We start from the raw sequence: 19,163 nt of genomic DNA on the forward strand, positions 1-19,163 counted from the left end.
TCTCTCTCTCTCTCTCTCTCTCTCTCTCTCTCTCTCTCTCTCTCTCTCTCTCTCTCTGTCTCTCTCTCCATATAACATATATATATATATATATATATATATACATACACACACACAAACACATCCCCAACATTTTACAAACCATAAAATATTAGAAAAATACTACAGAACAACTAGGTGTCAGTGGATAGAATATTGGACAGAACCAGGAAGGCACATCTTCATTAATTCAAATCTGGCTTCAGACACTTACTAGCTGTGTGACCTTGGATAAGTCATTTAACCCTGTTTGCCTCAGTTTCCTTACCTATAAAATTAACTGGAGGAGGAAGTGACAAATTAGGTATTTTGCCAAGAAAACACCTAATGGGGTCCAAAAGAGTTGGACACAATTGAACAACAACTAAACAAAAGTAATAGTAGTGGCTAAATGGCACAGTGGATAGAGCACCCTGGAGTCAGGAGGACCTGAGTTTAAATCTGACCTCAGACACAACATTTACTAGTTATGTGACCCCTGGGCAAGTCACTTAACCCCAATTGCCTGACAAAAGAAAAAATTCAAAAGTATTAATAATTATTATTGTTGATGTTGTTAATATCCTGCTGCCTTTCAAGATTGTTGTCTTTGGGTGCCATCCTATTGCAAGAAAGGACACTGAAATTCAGGGAATTGAACTGAAAGCTCCTGCTGTTTCAGCCTTCCCCTCCAACATAAGAACCATTTGAAGATCCTAAAACTTCTCAGGACTGCATGCCTCTAAGATTCATGCATCCACGGTTAGTCAGAGGCCATGCATCCAAACATTATCATTTTACAGAGGATGGAACTGAGGCCCAAAGGAGCGTCTTCAATCCTCAGTTAGCAAAAATAAATAAGTTCCATGGTGATGGGATCCTACCATTCTGCCTTTATTGCTCAGCAAGAACAGAAAAGAAAGCATTAAGATAATGTCTCCATTAATGTACTTCAATCTCTTCCCTCTCCTCCCCTCCTCTTCTCCCTCCCCCACTTCCCCCTGCCTTCCAACAAGCACTGCCTCCCCTCTCCCAGGGACTCATCTCTTATTACTCAAATGAAGAGGTGGAGAAGAGTCCACTCTATGAATCCCTCTCCCTCTTAGAGTCTGCAGAAACCAAGAAAAAAAACCCTTTACCCAATCTTTAACTTCTTTGGACTGGCTCCTGCAGTACTGGAGTTCTTGTGAGTCTCTTGGATAGCTTTAAATTCAAGCCAGCATGGCAGAGGCAGACTGCCCACCTGGTGTGGACAGGCTTCCCCAGAGAGGTGTCCTGATGGACAGCAGCAGCTTTTGTCCCAGACTGGAATCCCCCACAGACTCTAGAGACAAATGGAACAAGAAAATGGATTTTCTCCTGTCAGTCATTGGATTTGCTGTTGACTTGGGCAATGTCTGGAGATTTCCTTATATCTGTTACCAGAATGGGGGCGGTAAGGAGAAAGGCTTTCTTTTGTCTTCTTTATTTATTCTAAAGGAAATTGAGTGCTTGTATTAACTTTGTAAATGTTAAAGCTGTTTTTCCCATCACCACCTCTACTTTTGCCTTTTTACAGTTTAGAAACTATATTTTTTATCCTAAGATAGGCAGAGGGGATCATTTAATACCTCCTGGGGTTTTCTTTGGCTTCTGGTTTAAAAACTCACCAATCTCTCTTCACTTTATACAGACAAAAAATGACAGATGGTGTTGTGGCAAATATAGTAGGCTGAAATGGGAGTTGAGAATCTGAATTCAGATCTTGGCTCTTCTACTTATTAGCAATGTGACCTTGGGAAAATCCCTTTGGGGTAGCTGTGTGACTTTGGATTAGTCACTTAATCCCTTTGCACTATTATTTCCTCTTCTGTGAAATGAGTAGATTGGATTAGAAGATTTCTAAATTCCTTCCCAGTTCTAAACACTACAAAATTATCAGTGAATTTTTCAAGGCACAAAAGAGTAAAAACCAAAATAAGGATGAAGAGAACAGACATTTATCAGGAGCTTACTATGTAAGCCAGGCACTATGCTAAAAGCTTTACAAATATTCTTTCACATTGTGATATTATCAACAATATCACAATGTGAAAGAATATTTGTAAAGCTTTTTATCATCATTTTTATATCATCTTGGGGTAGCTAGATGGTGGAGTGGATAGGGCACCAGCCCTGAAATCAGGAGGATGGAGTTCAAATCCAACCTCATACATTTGCTACTTTCTAGCTGTGTGACCTTGGGCAATTCACTTAACCCAAATTGCCTCAGGAAAAAAAAAAAAGATATCATCTCATTTGATCTGTTTTCAAAACAAGTTAAAGGTATTTTTTGTTCTTCATAAAATTGTGAAAGTCAAGCTACAAATTAATCCCCTCATGATTGTCAACTTCTTTCCTAAATTAAATATTTGCTGAATCCTTGTCAGAGAGTGATTTTAGTAAAGTATGAGTTTTCACTGGAGAAACGTCCTTTTTAGCCTTCCAAACGTAAGAAAGAATAGAGCCTCTTCTTTGAGAGCTGTCCATGGTACCAAAATTCCCCATGCCTCTGATAGAACGCTACAAACAAGCTTAGAAAGAAGTTAGATAGTAATAGAATAGTTCAGAGGAGGAAAGAGGAAAGAGGAAGAGAGAATGAAAGAGAACAATCTATCAACTGAATATTGATAATTGAGAAATGTGGAGTTTGTTTTCCTTTTAATCACAATCTAGTAGAATCATAGCTTCAAAGCAGAACTGTATGATACTTCAGTATCTCATAAGATATTTGGATAAGAAGTTAAAAATAGAAAGGATTCTGGAACCCAGGAAGTTCTCACATGTAGAGACTAAGTCTCTAATGTTCCTCTGGCCCCAAATGAAAAATTCAAAACCTGAGAATTAGGATCTTATGAGTTGTTTTTTTTTCCTTTTTTGATAAAGTAGGAACCTGGAGAGCAGAAAATAAAGACACACAGAAGGAGGATCCTAAGATTTAAAACTGGAAAGAAACATTAGGAATTATTTACCCAATGTTCCTTTTGGAAGAGAAGGAAACAGGTCCGAAGATGGAGAAGTGTTGCACAAATAAGATCAATAGATTTTAGAGTTGAAAAGATCCTGAAAGGTCATCATAATAGTTGTTCAATAAATGTTTATTGACTGAATGACTGATTCCCTTATTTTAAAGAGAAAAATCAGTCATTTCATAGAGATATGACGACTTCCCCAAAGTTACAAAGATATACCCAGGATTCAAACTCTCACTCTAGGACTTTCTTCACTGTCCCACACTTCCTACTGATTCTTCCTTGCTAAACTACAGGTAACAAAATTGCTCCTCCTAGTTGGAATTGCATATCTTGGCTCCATTTTTAGCAAAAAAAAAAAACCCAGTAATCTGTCTTACCATTTGCTATAACTACAGGGAGCTGCATCCAGTTCTCATGTTTCTTCCTTTTTGGTGGTGTCATTTGGGTCAGTGCCTGCTTCCCCCGAGGGGTTCTGTCCTTTACCTAGAGTGTCATGACTTGTAAATCAAATTTTAAAACCCTCAGGCTATTTATTACTTAATGGAAAGGAGGATAGACATATCATAATCATATATAGCTTTTTCTCTAAGTTAACATAAAATAACAGAGAACAATATTTCTGGGGCTCTGTTTTGTCTCAGATAACAGTCATTTGCACCAGAAAGTCAAATCTCTTTCTGGTCACATATCTGTTTTTGAGAATTCTTTTTTTCCCTGCCTCCTGGCCATAACAAAACCATTACAAAATAATTCACTGTGTATATTGAATTATTGTCATAGTCTCTCTTCCATGCAGTTTCAATCCATACTTCTATGAAAGGCTTCTTCAAGCAAGGTGACAGAGCAGAAAGGACACTTATCTTGTAAGAGAGAGATCCCATGTTCAAATCCTAGCTCAAATCAATTGCTGCTCCCTCACCCCCATCCTGTGACTTTGGATGAATCACATAATTTATCTTGGCTCCTTATTTATATAAATGAAGAAGCCTAAACCACATGCTCCCTAATATTCTTTACTTTGTTAGGCTTAGGAAAATTTCATTTTAAAAATTGAGTAGACATATCAAATGCCTTGCTCAATGAAAAGAGAACCCAGTTCTGCATATTATATATATATATATATATATATATATATATAGAGAGAGAGAGAGAGAGAGAGAGAGAGAGAGCTTAGCTACTATTTTTATTTGTTAAGAAAATGTGGAATTGTCAGCATCCCTTCTCCTTAAACCCCACAAAGTTGGAAGATTTGTCATCCTTCAATAACAAGGGAAGCATCTTCCTTTTGAAGAATCTTATAGACAATAATCATCAACAGAAACAAATAATGACATCCGTACAAAATTAGAGGCAAAACCTTATATATAAGCCTTAGCATGTATAGAAGTCCAGAGCAAAAAATGATGTTTTTGTTTTTTTCCTTTTCTAGGTCCTTCTGAAGTTCTAGTTCCTTTCACCTGATTACCTGCCTTTCTTCCTTTCTTTCCTTTCTTTCTCCATTATTTTCTATATTTAGTCCTCCCTCTTTTTTCTTTCTTGCTTGCTTGCCTACTTCCTTCCTTCTTCCCCCCATCCTTCTCTCTCTCTTTCCTCCTTTCCTTTTCTGTTTCCTTCTTTCTTTCTTTCTTTCTTTCTTTCTTTCTTTCTTTCTTTCTTTCTTTCTTTCTTTCTTTCTTTCTTCCTTTCTTTCTTTCTTTCTTTTCTTTCTTTCTTTCTTTCTTTCTTTCTTTCTTTCTTTCTTTCTTTCTTTCTTCTCTCTTCTTCCTTCCTTTCTTTTTTCTTTCTTTCTTCCTCTCTTTATTACTCCCTCTTTTTGCTTCCTTCCCTTTTTCCTTTCTTTCCTTCTTCCTTCTTTCCTTCCTTCCTCTCTCCTTACTCTTTCTTTCCTATATTTCTCCTTATATTTCTTTATTTCTCTATCTCTTTCTTTTTCCCTCCCTCTTTTTTGCTTCTTTCCCCACTTCTTTCCCTTCTTTTTCTCTCTCCTTCCTTTCCTCCCTTCTTTTCTTTATTTTTGCATAGTCAATGCGCCTATATCCCTGATTATGGTCATCATCTTACCACATTGTTTTTTTTTTTTTTCCTAGGGAACATGTCTTCAAAGTTAACTGAGTTAATATCATATCCCATTTTTTCTCCCTATTTATTTGTAATAGCAAATTGAGTCTAAGAAGCGCAGATGAATGAATCTGGTTTCTGGTTGCCATGTGAGATAGTCACAGAGTCTACTGTTCCTTTTTTTTGACAATGAGCTTTTGTGATTAGGAGAGGGAGAGTTATGGGAAAGAGAACAAAGAGAAACCTTGTCTGGCTGTAAGAAGTAATGCCTGACTCAGTATGGGGATAAGAGTGTAACTTTAAGCTTTCCTTTATCTCCTTCTATTGACATTGACTTTGATCTCTGATGATGCTAAATCTTCTGATCTACCCATCAGGGGGTTATAATTCAGTGTGATATAATGGAAAGACTGTTAAATATGAGGTCAGCATATGAGATGGGCAGTGATCTAGACAGATTAATATGCTCAACCTAGAGAAAGGAAGACCCTTTAAAAAATGTATTCTCTAAGTGACCATAGTCACTTTAAGTCTCTTTAAGCCTCAGTTTTCTCATCTGTAAAATGGGAGTGGTAATACCTATAAATCCTCATCTCCCAGGGCTGTTGTTGAATGCTAGACATTATCATTAGCAATTTCATTTTCCTTTCTTTTCTTCATCCATCAGAATCTAACCTTGGGTTTAAAAAAAGTTATCAATCACTTATCTATATTTGTGTGATGAATTTAAGGGTGGCAAAACACTGGAGCCTAATTTGCCATGTGACCTTGGGCAATAAAGTTCTCCCTCTTAATTTTTTTATTTTTCTCACCAGAAAACAGTCCCTTCTTGTTTTAAATTCATTATCACAAAAGGTAACAAGGAGTAGAGAATGAGCATTGAATTTGGAATCAGAAGATCTGAATTTGAATCTATTAACTCTCCCATTGTTTTCCTGGTAAGATCTTGGGCAAATCACTTCTCTCTAATACATAATTGTCCTTCTATTTGGAATGAGGACATTGAAGTAGATTACCCCTAATGTGTCTTCCACTATAAACTCTATGATCCCCATGTTCCTTCTTCAAGTAGTTTTATTATACCTAGAGTCTTGTCTTCAATAGAGAATGCAAAGTCCTAACCCTTAAAGGAATCCTAAACTCTGATAAGCAAGAAGATACAACTTACTTTGTAAGGAACACTGTGGAGGGGATTTTGGTTTGGGTATAGGTTGGCCTACAAATACAAATCTGACCATGTCATTGTCTTCCTCTAAAAACTACTGCCTCTAATGGAAAATAGAAACTGGTATTTATAGTCCTTCTTAATTCTAGTCTACCTTTTCAAGCTTATTGTTCATGACTTGCTTTCACAAGTCTGATAATTTTTGTCAAACTGGCTTAATTGTTGTTCCTTAAACTTGGTATTCCAACTCTCATGAAAACATTTTTTGCATGGACCTTTCCTCATGGCTAAAACATACACATTCTGCCTCTTAGAATCCCTAACTTCCTTCAAAGTTTAATTCACCCACCACTTCTTACAGGACACCTTTACTGACTTCCCCTCCCTGCTCAAACTGTCACCTATATACTTATCTACGTATATATTTGACTTAATTCCCCATTTTTTCAAGTAGATCATAAGCTTTTTGAAGACAAGAGCTGTTTTGTTTTGTATTGTCTCCCCAGATTCTAGTCAAATATCTTGCATGCAGTAGGAGCTTAATAAGTGTGGATTGGGTTGTATTGGTTAGGTTATTTAGTCGATAATCTATTAATGATTTACTCTACACAGCCTATTTACTAAATGCTTAAGATACCAAGGAACGGAGGAAAGACAATTCCTTCCCTCAGGATCTTACAGTCTAATGGAGGGAAGTCAACATACAAAAGAGAGAGAAGGTAACCAGTGCTAAGACATGATGTAAGAGCACAGAGAAGTGCTTCCAAGGGCACCCAAAAATAAGAGGAAGGCATAGATGGGACCCAGGGACAAAGGGTCTCGAGAAGCTGTGACTTCCAGGGCATATGTGATCTAACAAGATGAATAGTTTCCAAAGGCATCGTAGAGAACTCCAGAGGAGTTCAGATGGGTGGTTGACATCCAGTGAGCCTCCTAACCCTGAAATCCAGTCACTTTGTGACCAAAGTGATGAGAAGGCTAAAGATCATATAATACTGAAGTTAAAAGGATTGGTTGTATTTTTCCTGGAGAAGAAAAGGCTAAGAGGGACATGAGTGCAGTCTTCAAGTATTTGAAAGTTTGTCTAGTGGAAAAAAAGATTCAGTTTACTCCATTTGACTCCATAGGACAAGAGAAGCAATGGGAGGAAGTTGCAAAAAAGTTAATTTAGTCTGAATGTTGGCAAAACTTTTGTAACTGGGAGAGTCGATCAATTGATAAACATTTTTGAAGTGCCTACTAAGTGCCATGTACCATACTAAGCGCTGAGAATACAAAAGGAGGCAAACCCCAGCCCCTGCCCTCAAAAAACTCACACTCTAAAGTAGGATAAAATACCTTAAGAGGTAATTCCCTTCCCAGGATGTCTTTAAAAAAAATTTGAATGATAATTTCTGGTGATTGATGGAGGGTATATCTCCCTAGCTAGATCTTGACATCCCTTCCAGATTTTCACTCCTATCATCTATGGATTCTCATAACCTTTAAACTACATCCTAGAACTAGTTACCTGCTCCAAGCCTAGACCTCCTGACACTACTATCTATCCCCACAATACTGCTGAGAAAACAATCACAAGGAAAGCAACAGATTATGCAGTGAACACCCAGGTACAAATATCAGTTAAGGGTGAATAGTGTACTGGATTTGGAGTTAGGATTCAAATCTCATATCAGACACTCTCTAGGTGACCCTTGGTAAGTCCATTTATGTCTCTAAGTCTCAGTTTCACCATCTGTAAAATTAGGGCAATGATAGCATCCATCCATCACAGAGTTGTTTTGAAGATCAAATTAGGTTTAAGAGTGGGAATGGATTATAGAGGTTATCTAGTATAATCTTCTCCATTTTGCAGAGAAGTAGACTGAGTCCATCTGGTCCAACACTCTCATTTTACAAGGAAAGGCACTGAAAAAATAAGAAGAATAAAGGATCGGAGGAGATAACATGGATGATTTTATTGTTAGATTGTTATGCATAATGTAGGTCAAGTGATTAATTGTTTAGATAATTTGAAGAAAATTCATTCTATAATAAAGTTCTGGCCAAGGAAGGCTAAGGAGGTGTCATGTTGCTCTGGAGGAGTGTTGGATGTAGGGTCAGGAAAATGATGAAATCACATTTCATCAGTTTTTATATAAAACTATACACATTCATGTTAGGATTCTGCCATGTTTATATCCATTCATATATGTAAAGTGCTTTGAAAAATTTAATGTACAATAGAAATGTGAGAGGCATTATGGGGGGAGGGGAGATCATAATTCTGAAAATCTACTCACTTAGAATGGGTTAAAGAGGCAACACTACATATATACATGTATATATACCATATATACATATATACCATGAAGGGTATAGCACCCTTCAAAAATTTATAAAGAAATAAGAGGGGAAGCAGCTAGGTGAAGTGGATAGAGTACTAGCCCTGAAGTCAGGAGGACCTGAGTTCAAATCTGACCTTAGACACTTAACACTTCCTAGCTGTGTGACCTTGGGTAAGTCACTTAACTCCAATTGCCTGAGAAAGAAAAGGAGGGAGGGAGAGAGAAAGGAAGGAAGCAAGGAGGAATGGAGGGAAGAAGGGAAGGAGGGAAGAAAGGAGGAAGAAAGGAAGAAAAAGAAAAAAAGAAAGAAAGGGGAAGGGATAGACAGAGCAGAATGCAAATGTGAGGGAAGAAGACTAGGGAGGGATCCATGAGTGGGGGAAAGTTAAATAATAGCAAAGCAATTTAAGGAGCAGAATTAAAGCAGAATTAGCAGGGATAGGGAAAAACAAAATAAAATGAATGAAAGAGAAATTTGAACTATTTGCACGGCTGCCTTCAAAGTCAGGAAAGCTGGTTTCAGGTTCTCTCTTAGATCCATAACGCTGTGTCACTCTGGGAAAGTAACTTGACCTCTCAGTTCCCCCAAGCAATTCTGTAGGTTTCCAAAGAGATGCCAATTGGCATTAGTCAAGGGAATTTCTTCTTTGGGAATTCATTAAACTGATGAAATCACAAGTTGATACCAATTATTATTTAAAAAGATGTAACATGCTCCAGGCATTGCTGATAGAAATTACTGCTACCATGTTGACTTTCCTCTGGATTTGTAAGAAATTACCAGGCTGTGTGACCTCTGACATTTACTATCTTCCTTGGGCCTCAGCTTTCTTATCTCTAAGATCTCCATCTTTCTTATCTCTAAGGGGACTCGAGATCCTTTTCAGCTCTTTGAGTCTTTGATCCTAGGAACTTTTGGCTGTCTCTCTCAATGCCTACTCAATTACTGAAATACTTTTGAGATCTGAGATATTCATGCACAATAATGAAAGTATTTGACCAATAACCAGAGGGCTGCTGCTTTATCATCAAAAATCTGGTTAATAATGAATGTCAAGAATATTTGGTCAAGGAAGCCATGCTGGAACTAGTGTAAAAGAAAAGAGAATGGGTGAGTAGAGTGGGTGGGGGGAGTTTACAAAGCTACAATTCCAAACACCCAACTCTTGTCCTTACCCCATCCCAACCAGGTGCCTTCCTCATCCCCTATGCACTGATGGCTGTGTTTGGGGGGATTTCCCTCTTCTACATGGAGTTGGCTCTGGGACAATACCATCACATGGGAGTCATCCCCATCTGGAAGCACATCTGTCCTATTTTCAAAGGTGAGGATATAAAAGCTGAGTTTTGGGTCCAGAAAGAAAGAGAAAAAGAAAGAAAGAGAAAGGAAGGAAGGAAGGAAGAAGGAAAGAAAGAAAGAGAGAGAAAAAGAAAGAAAGAAAGAAAGAAAGAAAGAAAGAAAGAAAGAAAGAAAGAAAGAAAGAAAGAAAGAAAGAAAGAAAGAAAGAAAGAAAGAAAGAAAGAAAGAAAGAAAGAAAGAAAGAAAGAAAGAAAGAAAGAAAGAAAGAAAGAAAGAATGCATTAAACTCATCAGATAATACTTTGGAGGGAAGTAAAAATGAGTTGACAACTATAATAGTGCCCTATTAGGGACTCAGAATGAAGCAAAAAGAGAGGTTGGAAAGAGGAAGAAAAAGGAACTAAAGACTGGATGGGCACACAAAGAAAACTTTACCTGATCCCCAATTTTACTAAGAAGCTGATTTAGTATGGTCTAGTGCAGGGGTTCTCAAACTACAGCCTATGGGCCAAATGCAGCCCTCTAAGGACATTTATGGTGCCCGCTGGGTTGTGGCAAATGGGCTGAGGGATGGAGACAGATTGTGAGTTTTTGTTTTTACTATAGTCCGGCCCTCCCACAGTCTGAGGGACAGTGAACTGGCCCCCTATTTAAAAAGTTTGAGGACCATTGGTCTAGTGTATATAAGACATTGTTATTGGAGTAAAAAAATCTGGATTTTATTCCTGGATTTACCTCTCTGGGCTCAGTTTCCTTACCTGTAATATGAGGTCCTCCTTAATTTTGTTGTTGTATCTCCATCCCCTGGCACAGTACCTTGGTCCCAAAAGTCAGACTCTTAATTAGTGCTTGCTTCCTTCTACTAACCCCTCTGAGGTATCTCTTTCCTGGTGCAGGGATCGGGTATGCTGTCTGCATCATTGATCTCTATGTCGCCTTTTATTACAACACCATCATTGCTTGGGCCCTCTACTACTTCTACTCCTCCATGGGCATGTCGCTGCCCTGGACCCATTGCCACAATCCTTGAAACACCCCAAACTGTACCAACTATTTTGATCACAGAAATGTCACCTGGAGCAACTTCTCTCACTCACCTGCTGAGGAGTTTTACATGTGAGTAGGGCTGGGAGAGAAGGCAAGTAGGGATCCAGAGCAGGCATTGGGGTAACAAGATTGAAATGGAAGAATCCAAGATGCTTAGCTCAAATGATCTCCATTATGCTTTTCCATAAATTGGCTGCTCCATTCTCCAAAAAAAAGCAGTTTTTTTTATTATTAACAGAAAAGAGGGAAGAATCCTTTGGCCAACTGGAACTAAATGCCAAGCCCTAAAACAAACCATATGTTTATTACATCTCAATGTTCTTTATTTGGCATCATTTGGTAAATCTTACCATGTTTCCTTGAATTATTCATATCCTTTTAACTTCACAGACCAAAATTGATCAGCCAATTTAGGAATTGTTGGGTACACGTTTTGTTCCTAGATTTTTATTATCATAAATAATATGTCTATTAGCATTTCTGTATCTATGCACTTTTTGTGCTGTCGATAACCTTGAAGTATATGAAATCAAAGGTTCTAAGCTGGAAAGGACCTTAGAGTTCATCTATTACATCATTCTTACTTTAAAAAATGAGGAAATGAAAACCCAAAGAGATTCAGTTACCCATACAATGTCACACAAGGAATAAAGTGGAAGAGCTGGGATTCAAATCTAGATCCCTTGACTCCAAGCCCAGTGATCTTTTCATTGTACCACATTATTCCATATTATGGAAGCTCTGGGATAATGAGAATGAAGAATATAATTATTCTTGCATCAATCTATATTCTAAAAGTGGAAAGAGCTGCCTCAGGAATCAAAGGGTTGCTCCTCTCTTATTCTTAAAGCAATGGCTGGATAATCATTTGTTGCGATAATGTATAGGGGGGACCAGTGTTCAGGAATAGGTTGGACTAGATAGCTTTTAAGTCCTGAGATTCTCTGACACTCTGTGACTCTATGATTTGATTTCTCATCCTGTCTTTCGCTAGCTCAATGAGCATGGATAGCCTCCCTAGATCTCTTTTCTCATCTTGAAAATGAGGAAATTGGACAATATAGCATAGTGGAAAGAGTTTTAGAATCAGGAAGAACTCTGAAAATTACTGTGGAAGCTCTGACAAATCATTTCACCACCCTGAGTTAAGTTCCTTCATTTGTAAAAATAAAAAGTTTGGACTAAAGAGTCCCAAGGTCCCTTCCAGATCTAGTTAGCTCTATAATAGTAGAATCCTGTAGTCTCTTGATGTATGTTTTTTTTTTTTCAATCTGACAAAAAGAAAGAACTCCTGCTTGGGCTACCTCAATAGACTGTAATTAAAGATCAGAGAAGACTGAGTTAAATGAGAAGTATAAAGCACTTTTTGAAAAATCCCAAACCTTCAAAATACTAATTAGTAAGTGAATGCCATGGTCAGGGCTGGCTCTAGTGCCCTAGGATGATGTCAAACCTCCTAGAAATCTTGTTTTATGCAGAGGATTCAAGGTGTCACCAACAAAATACATACAGCCAAGATAGGGATCATAGTACCTAGGATCTGTCCTTGGTTCTGATATCGACACTGGCCCTTTCATTTGATTTTACTCAAGCATTTTCCTTGTTCATCTCTATCATTCCTTAACCTTGCTTAACATTCTTTCACTGTCTTGGAGAGGGGTGGTACTCCAAGTGCTGGGGTTCAAAGAGTGATTGAGCATCTCAGGTGATTTCCCAACAGGAGAAGGGTCTTGGAGATTCAGAAGTCAGGTGGCCTACAAGATCCAGGAGGCATCCGATGGCAGCTTCTACTGTGTCTTTTCCTCATCTTCACAACTGTCTACTTCAGCCTATGGAAAGGAGTGAAGACTTCTGGGAAGGTAGCTGAACCGGCTCACACCCTAATCAAGCTCCCCCAGAGCTCCTGTCAATCCTCCCACTCCAAATAAAAGCCCTGGATAAAGGAAGGTGAAAATAAGAATGGGACAAGAGTAAAAGATATTTATAGAGCATTTAATAACCCCCTTATTCCATTGGGTTCCATAAGGTTAGTGAAGGGGCATTATTGGGATAACTATAGAATAAGAAGTATAAATGTCTAAGGACAGATTTGAACTCAGTTCTTTCTGCTTCCTGGTATCACTCCACTACACCACTTAGCTGCCCAGTCTTGGACACTTATTAGCTATCACTCTTGGCAAGTCACTTAACCACTGTCTGCCTCAGTTTACCCAACTGTAAAATGAATCAGAGAGCAATTGATTCTGAGAGTCTTTTGGTGGTAATAGAGACTTTCTCTTATAATATTTAAATTTCACTCCTTACAGTGGATTAAAAGAATTTATCCTACAGAAGACATTTTAAGTATTGTCTCATCTTCTGGGACAGTATTCCTTTTGTGCCTTTGTATCAAGTTGGCTTGCTCTCTTTAGGAGAGCAAAGCTCCCTTCATATGATATTTCCTGCCATATTCCTCACTTCTTCCACCACTGTGTATATTGGTCCACTCCTTGCTTCCTGATCTTATCCTTCCCTTCCTAGGTAGTGTGGCTCACTATTACCTTCCCCTACCTGGTGCTTTTCATCCTCCTGATCCGAGGAGCCACCTTACCTGGAGCCTGGAGAGGAATCGTCTTCTACCTCCAGCCCAACTGGGAGAAATTTCTGAGCATATCAGTAAGCCAACGAGTCTTTTTTCTGGATACTCCATGTTTTTTCAGGGTCTACAGCCCTGAACTATGATTCAGGGGATCAGGAATAATGATACCAAATCCTGCTCAGAGGACTTGGATTCAAATCCTGCTTGAATATTTATTCCTTGGGTGATATTGGGCAAAGCACTTAACATCTCTAGAATTTCATTTTTTCATCTATAAAATGTGGGAAGCAGTTGGTCAGACAGATTGAATGCTCTCAATTCCTGATGGTCAAGAGGTTAGTCACAATAAGAGAGCTGTTACAATACCCCCTTTAGATCGGCAGCAGGTTTAGAAGTTAAAGAATTCGCTTATTCCCAAATTATTAGTTGCAAAATGAAAGTTTATTGCTGGATAGAAATCAATTTGCCAAGAGACTGACTTCTATAGTGCCAAAGACCTGGTAGGGAAATAGAGTTTGGGCACTGAGAATGCTATCTCAGAGGGCAGAAGGGTCCTGGCAGCTGAGCAAGCTACCTTGCTTAGCTCTAGGAAGCTGTTATATTGAGTATCTTGGTGGGGGCTTCAGGAGCTGAGGTTCCCAGGCTTAGATTTTTATCAGTTTTCAGTCCGGATCTCCTATTGGAATTAACAACACTCAAAAGGGCCCCTTTTGACCAGGATTTCTAATTGAATCAAAGGCTCTGGCATCCTGGAAAGATGATATATCTAGGGGAAGGGCTAAGACTCTGAAAGGGATTACAGATCAAAAGGAAATAATTTCTTAAAGGGATCACAACTTTAGTAAAGGAAACAGTTCCCTCCCTCTTCAAGCCTTGGTCATTCTGACTCTAAATGATGGTTCTTATACTAGATGCCTCATTATGGCATTGAGGTGACTCTGGGATCTCAAAGGCTATTCCAGCAGAGCTTTGGGCAAATCACCCATCATTTCAGTGCCCCAGCCAATTCCAAATCCGTGTCTTATGAGGATCAATTGAAATAATTGGATATTTAGCCTGCAAAGAGAAAACTCAGGTGGTATGAGAGCTGCTGTTCAGTAGCTGAAGGGCTATCATGTGGAGAAATCCAACTGTCCTGTTTTATAGATAAAGAAACTGAGACCTAGGAAGGCTGTGTAAATGATTTCCCCAAATAGATCTTAAGTGTCAGAAGCAGAATTTGAACTCAAGTCTTTGAGACTCCAAGTTCTGCATTTTATTATGCTATGATAGATCTCTCCCCAAAAATAAGCCCTTTCCATACTGAGTTATAGAGGCCCGCAGGTAGTGGGGGAACTCTGGGTAAAGTATACTTGAAGCAAGGATACTTAGAGCAGGGTGTTTACTCAGTGTGACTGATGAGATAATGGTTGTCTAGTTCACATATACTTAGTGTGATATAATGATGTAATCAGACTGAGGTGTTTAAGAGCTGAGAGAACTGGAGACAAGAGCTGGAGCTCCGTCTCAGACCCAGAGTCAGACTCAGACACAGACACAGAGGAGACACAGATGAGGACTCAGACACAAAAGATGGAGACAGAAACAGAGATCCTCCTGGTGGTTCTCCTGCCTTCATCACTCCTCCACCTAAGACCAAGGCTTGTCCAGAGATCCTCCAGAGAACTAAAGAGGACATTACATTGAGTAACTTACTATCTCACAGATAGTAAATAAACATCTGGAGTGGGATTCAAAGCTATATCTTCCAAGGAAGGCCAGTGCCCTACCCATACTTCCTCTCAGAAGAGATTCCAAGGACATATAATTATAATACTAGTGTGCAAAGGGAGCATGATATTCAAAACAGTGTCAAGCTCAAGTAAATACAAGATCTCTACAAGCCCCATATTGACTTAGAAAACTACAAATTAGTAGTTCTATATTGTATTTTGTTTTTATTTATTTTGTTAAACATTTCCCAGTTACATTTTAATCTGATCTAGGCTGTATGCAAGAGTTTTGCAGGCCACATGTGGCCAAGAGTATGATACCTTCTGGACAGAAGACATGACACAGACCTCAGATTCAGAAATCTGGTCTCCAACACTTCTAGTCAAGGGATCTTAGGTCATTTCCACCTACATTATCTAACTTCCTACTATTTTTCTATTAATGACATAGGTTTTCATCTGCTCTGGTAGAGAGGAGTACCACACTGAGAGTTCCCTTGGTTGACCAAATCACAACCCTCCAGTTAGTTGAGTATTATGCCCATGACCAATCACAACCCTCCAGGTAGTTGAGTATTATGTCCATGACCAGAATTACAATAAGTTGGGCTATAGAGATAAGAGTAGAAAGATACAAATATTGGTGTATGAGTACAGTTCCTTGCCCCAAGGAGTTTATAATGGGACAACTGCTCCTTCCTCAATATAAACCTTCTCAATACTAGTTTCAGAAAAATTCACATGGGAATGACTTGGGTAACTTCAGGTGTTTGGGACAGCCTAAGGTTCAACTGCTTGAAGTCTAGAGTTGGGGGATGTGTCATAGTAATTGGGCAGCGAGCTCAGGCTGAACAGTGGAATACCAGTGGAATACCAGTATAGATAGATAGATAGATAGATAGATAGATAGATAGATAGATAGATAGAGATAGAGATAGAGATAGAGATAGAGATAGATATAGATATATTGCTGAGACAATTGGGGTTAAGTGACTTACCCAGGGTCACATAACCAGAAAGTGTTGTGTCTGAGACTACATTTGAACTCAGTCCTCCTGACTTTAGGACTGGTGTTCTACCCACTGACCCACCTAGGTGCCCCAACACCAGTATATTTTTTAAAAACCCACAGTTGGGGAGTTCTGGGGCTGCACCTTTCCTGATAAGCTCCTATGAGAAAATAAAATAACCAGACTCCAATAGTACAGTTCTGCACTAGAAGATTGTGGGATGCTGACATACTTGGGAAGAATGAACCACCCTCTCTTTCCTTCCTTCTTCAATTATTGGTGTTTTTGTGTTTGTGTGTGTGTATCCATCTAAGCCCCTGGCCTGGACTGTTCCATTCCTATAATTCCCCTCAAAAGGCTGATAAATAATTGCAATGATGCATTCAAATGTCCCACTTTTCTGGTGAAATCTGAACTAGGGAGGCCAGTTTTAGCTGGCTCAGATGGCTTCAGGAAGTCCTCTCAGGACATGAATTCAAGGACTCCCTCCCTTTGACTCAGCAATACCACTACTAGGTAAGTAAGAAAGCCAAAAGCCGGCCTTTGAGCTCCCATATAGACCAAAATATTTATAGCAGCATTTTAAATATTAACAAATACCTGGAAGGAAAGTGGGTAAGAAGGCTTTTTCTGATTTCTCCCCAGTGCCTCTTACCCAAAAATGACTTTATATTTCACAGAGTCACTGAATTGTAGAATACGAAGGGCCTTTAGCAACTAACTCCTAAATGAACCCTTCCCCCAATATACTCATAAAACAATTGTCTAGCCACTCTAGCTTGTAATTGCAGTCCTCCAAGGAGAGATGAGACCTCCCCAACGCAGTCCACTCCATTTCAGATAGCTCTCATTGTCTCGATTTCCTGGACAGCTACCCAGAGTCCGTCTCTATGTTCTGCTCTATGGGGCCAAACAGAACAAAGATAATCAGACCTCAAGTTTCAGAAGAAAATTATTTGTTTTCCATCTGTCCTGGATATAGCTGTCGTTGAACCAGTTGCATCCTCTGATAGAGTGTAAGCTGCCTGGGGTCTTTGGTCTTTGTATCCCTCTCCTCAAGCTCACTTTCTACGAAGGGATGTAGCATTTGACACAATTCAGCCAGTGCTTACTTTTATTAATTACTAGATTGTTGTTGTTTGTCCTTCGTTGTCGAAGAGGACCATGACATCGGGAGTTGGATTTAAGGGAGGCAAAATAACAAGTCTCACTTTCCTATCCAAAGCCTGGGTCCAGTGACAAGATGTAGATTAGGAAAACTAAAGATGGCCCTGTGTGCAGTGGGAGACATAAACTAGATATTGGGGAGAGCAAGACCCTAGTAAAATGTCCCTCCCCCCAAAAAAGCTTCCATTTATCTTATTTGAGGGTTGGGAATGATGAGTATATAAAGAAGCAAATACAAGGTGACCAAGAGAGCTAACCCAAACTCCATGAAGGAGGGAGCATTCAAGATGAGCCATGAAGGAAGGTAAAGATTTGTAGAGTACTATCCAGACATGGGGGCAAGGAGAGAAGAAGTCAGTTTACACAGGAGGAGACAGAAGCTAGGAGACTATAGGAAAAGGCAAGAGATAGGAGATGGTTCTTTCCTAAAAGCAAAGGACTCTCTGACCTCCAGAGATCATGTCCAGCTGGGTGATCTTTAGTGACAGCCTCTGAAGGCTCCGTGGGGATCTCTTTCCCTCCTCTAACATTTGCTCTCCTAAGTCTGCTTCTCTGCCAGCTGTCACTTGCTCTAATAGGTACCTCTAGCTTACGGGGGTTTCTCCTGAGAAGATCAGAGAGACCTAAGTACTAAGCTCATTATTCCTTCAGAAAAAAAAGAACAGGCTTACAATTCTGGCCTTTAGAAATGCAAATAGAAAACTGAACTACACATCTCATTTACCAGGCTAGGCTTTATGTCTGCCAGGGATCCTGCCCCTTTTCTCTGAAGCCCATTGACAATGGCCTTCCTGTCTGTAATTACATTGGACTGCATTAGAGAATTTTCATTAAAATTAATCAGCCAGATATAAGTTCTAATTAAAACTTTCAATAGCCAACATCACAGATAATTCATTTGACCATATGTGTCCCTCCTCAAATCTTTCAACAAGCTGAGGGTCTCTTTGTATCCAGGCCCCAAGAGAAAGCGACCCAAGCCCTGGATTTCTTGGCTCTGATCTGCCTGGATAATTCATAGAAGTGCCTGGATGGAATATGTAAGCTGTTAGAGGATCGAGAGAAATGGGAACCAAAAGGAAGAAGATGCTGAGGAAGCAAAGGAGGTGAAATTTAGGAAGTTGAAGGAAAGCATTAGCACTGTGAGAAAATCTAGAATGGATGGTACCCCCAAAATATGGAAAACATCCAAAGGAAGCTTCCAGGGCATTGACTGAATAGGTGGAATCTATGAAGGAGATTTATAGAAGGACTTAGATGAGAATCTTCAGAGGAAAAGGCGTGGATGGGCAGGGGATAGATTATCCACACCATTGACATCATGGAGCATGTTGAAGAAGGGCAAGTATGGCATCCCAACTGAGATGCAGAAAACTAGAATAAACCTTAGAGCTGAAATAGATCTTAAAAGTTGGGGTACAATGAGATCCTGGCAGTGGGAGTTGGGAGATCTAGGTTCAAAACTCAATCCTGTCATTAACTATTAACCACTTCCTCTCTCTGGATCTTGGCTTCCTTATTCCCTTAAAATGAGATGTTTCCCCAAAAAAATGAGATATTTTTTTTCTTTTTTGCTGAAGTAATTGGGGTTAAGGGACTTGCCCAGGGTCACACAGCCAGGAAGTGTTCAATGTCTGAGACCAAATTTGAATTCAGATTCTCCTGACTTCAGGGCTGGTGCTTTATCTACTGTGCCACCTAGCTGCACCCAACTGAGATGTTTCCAAAGAACATGACCGGGACAGTGAATGGACTGAAGACCATACTCTGGAAGATTTGGGGAAAGGA

The 19,163-nt window shown here is 39.3% G+C and overlaps 1 protein-coding gene across 1 annotated transcript in view; it reads left to right on the plus strand.

Annotated features, from left to right (window-relative positions):
* Positions 1-1,239: 1,239 nt before the first annotated feature.
* LOC141544019 (sodium-dependent serotonin transporter-like) overlaps positions 1,240-19,163 on the plus strand; it is a 39,338-nt gene continuing 21,414 nt past the window's right edge. Inside the window, 5 exon segments of the mRNA XM_074269705.1 lie at positions 1,240-1,453; positions 9,752-9,886; positions 10,758-10,977; positions 12,629-12,767; positions 13,429-13,563. Coding sequence (XP_074125806.1) covers positions 1,240-1,453; positions 9,752-9,886; positions 10,758-10,977; positions 12,629-12,767; positions 13,429-13,563 — 843 coding nt within the window.

This window comes from Sminthopsis crassicaudata, chromosome 1 (assembly GCF_048593235.1).
Source record: "Sminthopsis crassicaudata isolate SCR6 chromosome 1, ASM4859323v1, whole genome shotgun sequence".
In the NCBI taxonomy this organism is placed as follows: domain Eukaryota; kingdom Metazoa; phylum Chordata; class Mammalia; order Dasyuromorphia; family Dasyuridae; genus Sminthopsis; species Sminthopsis crassicaudata.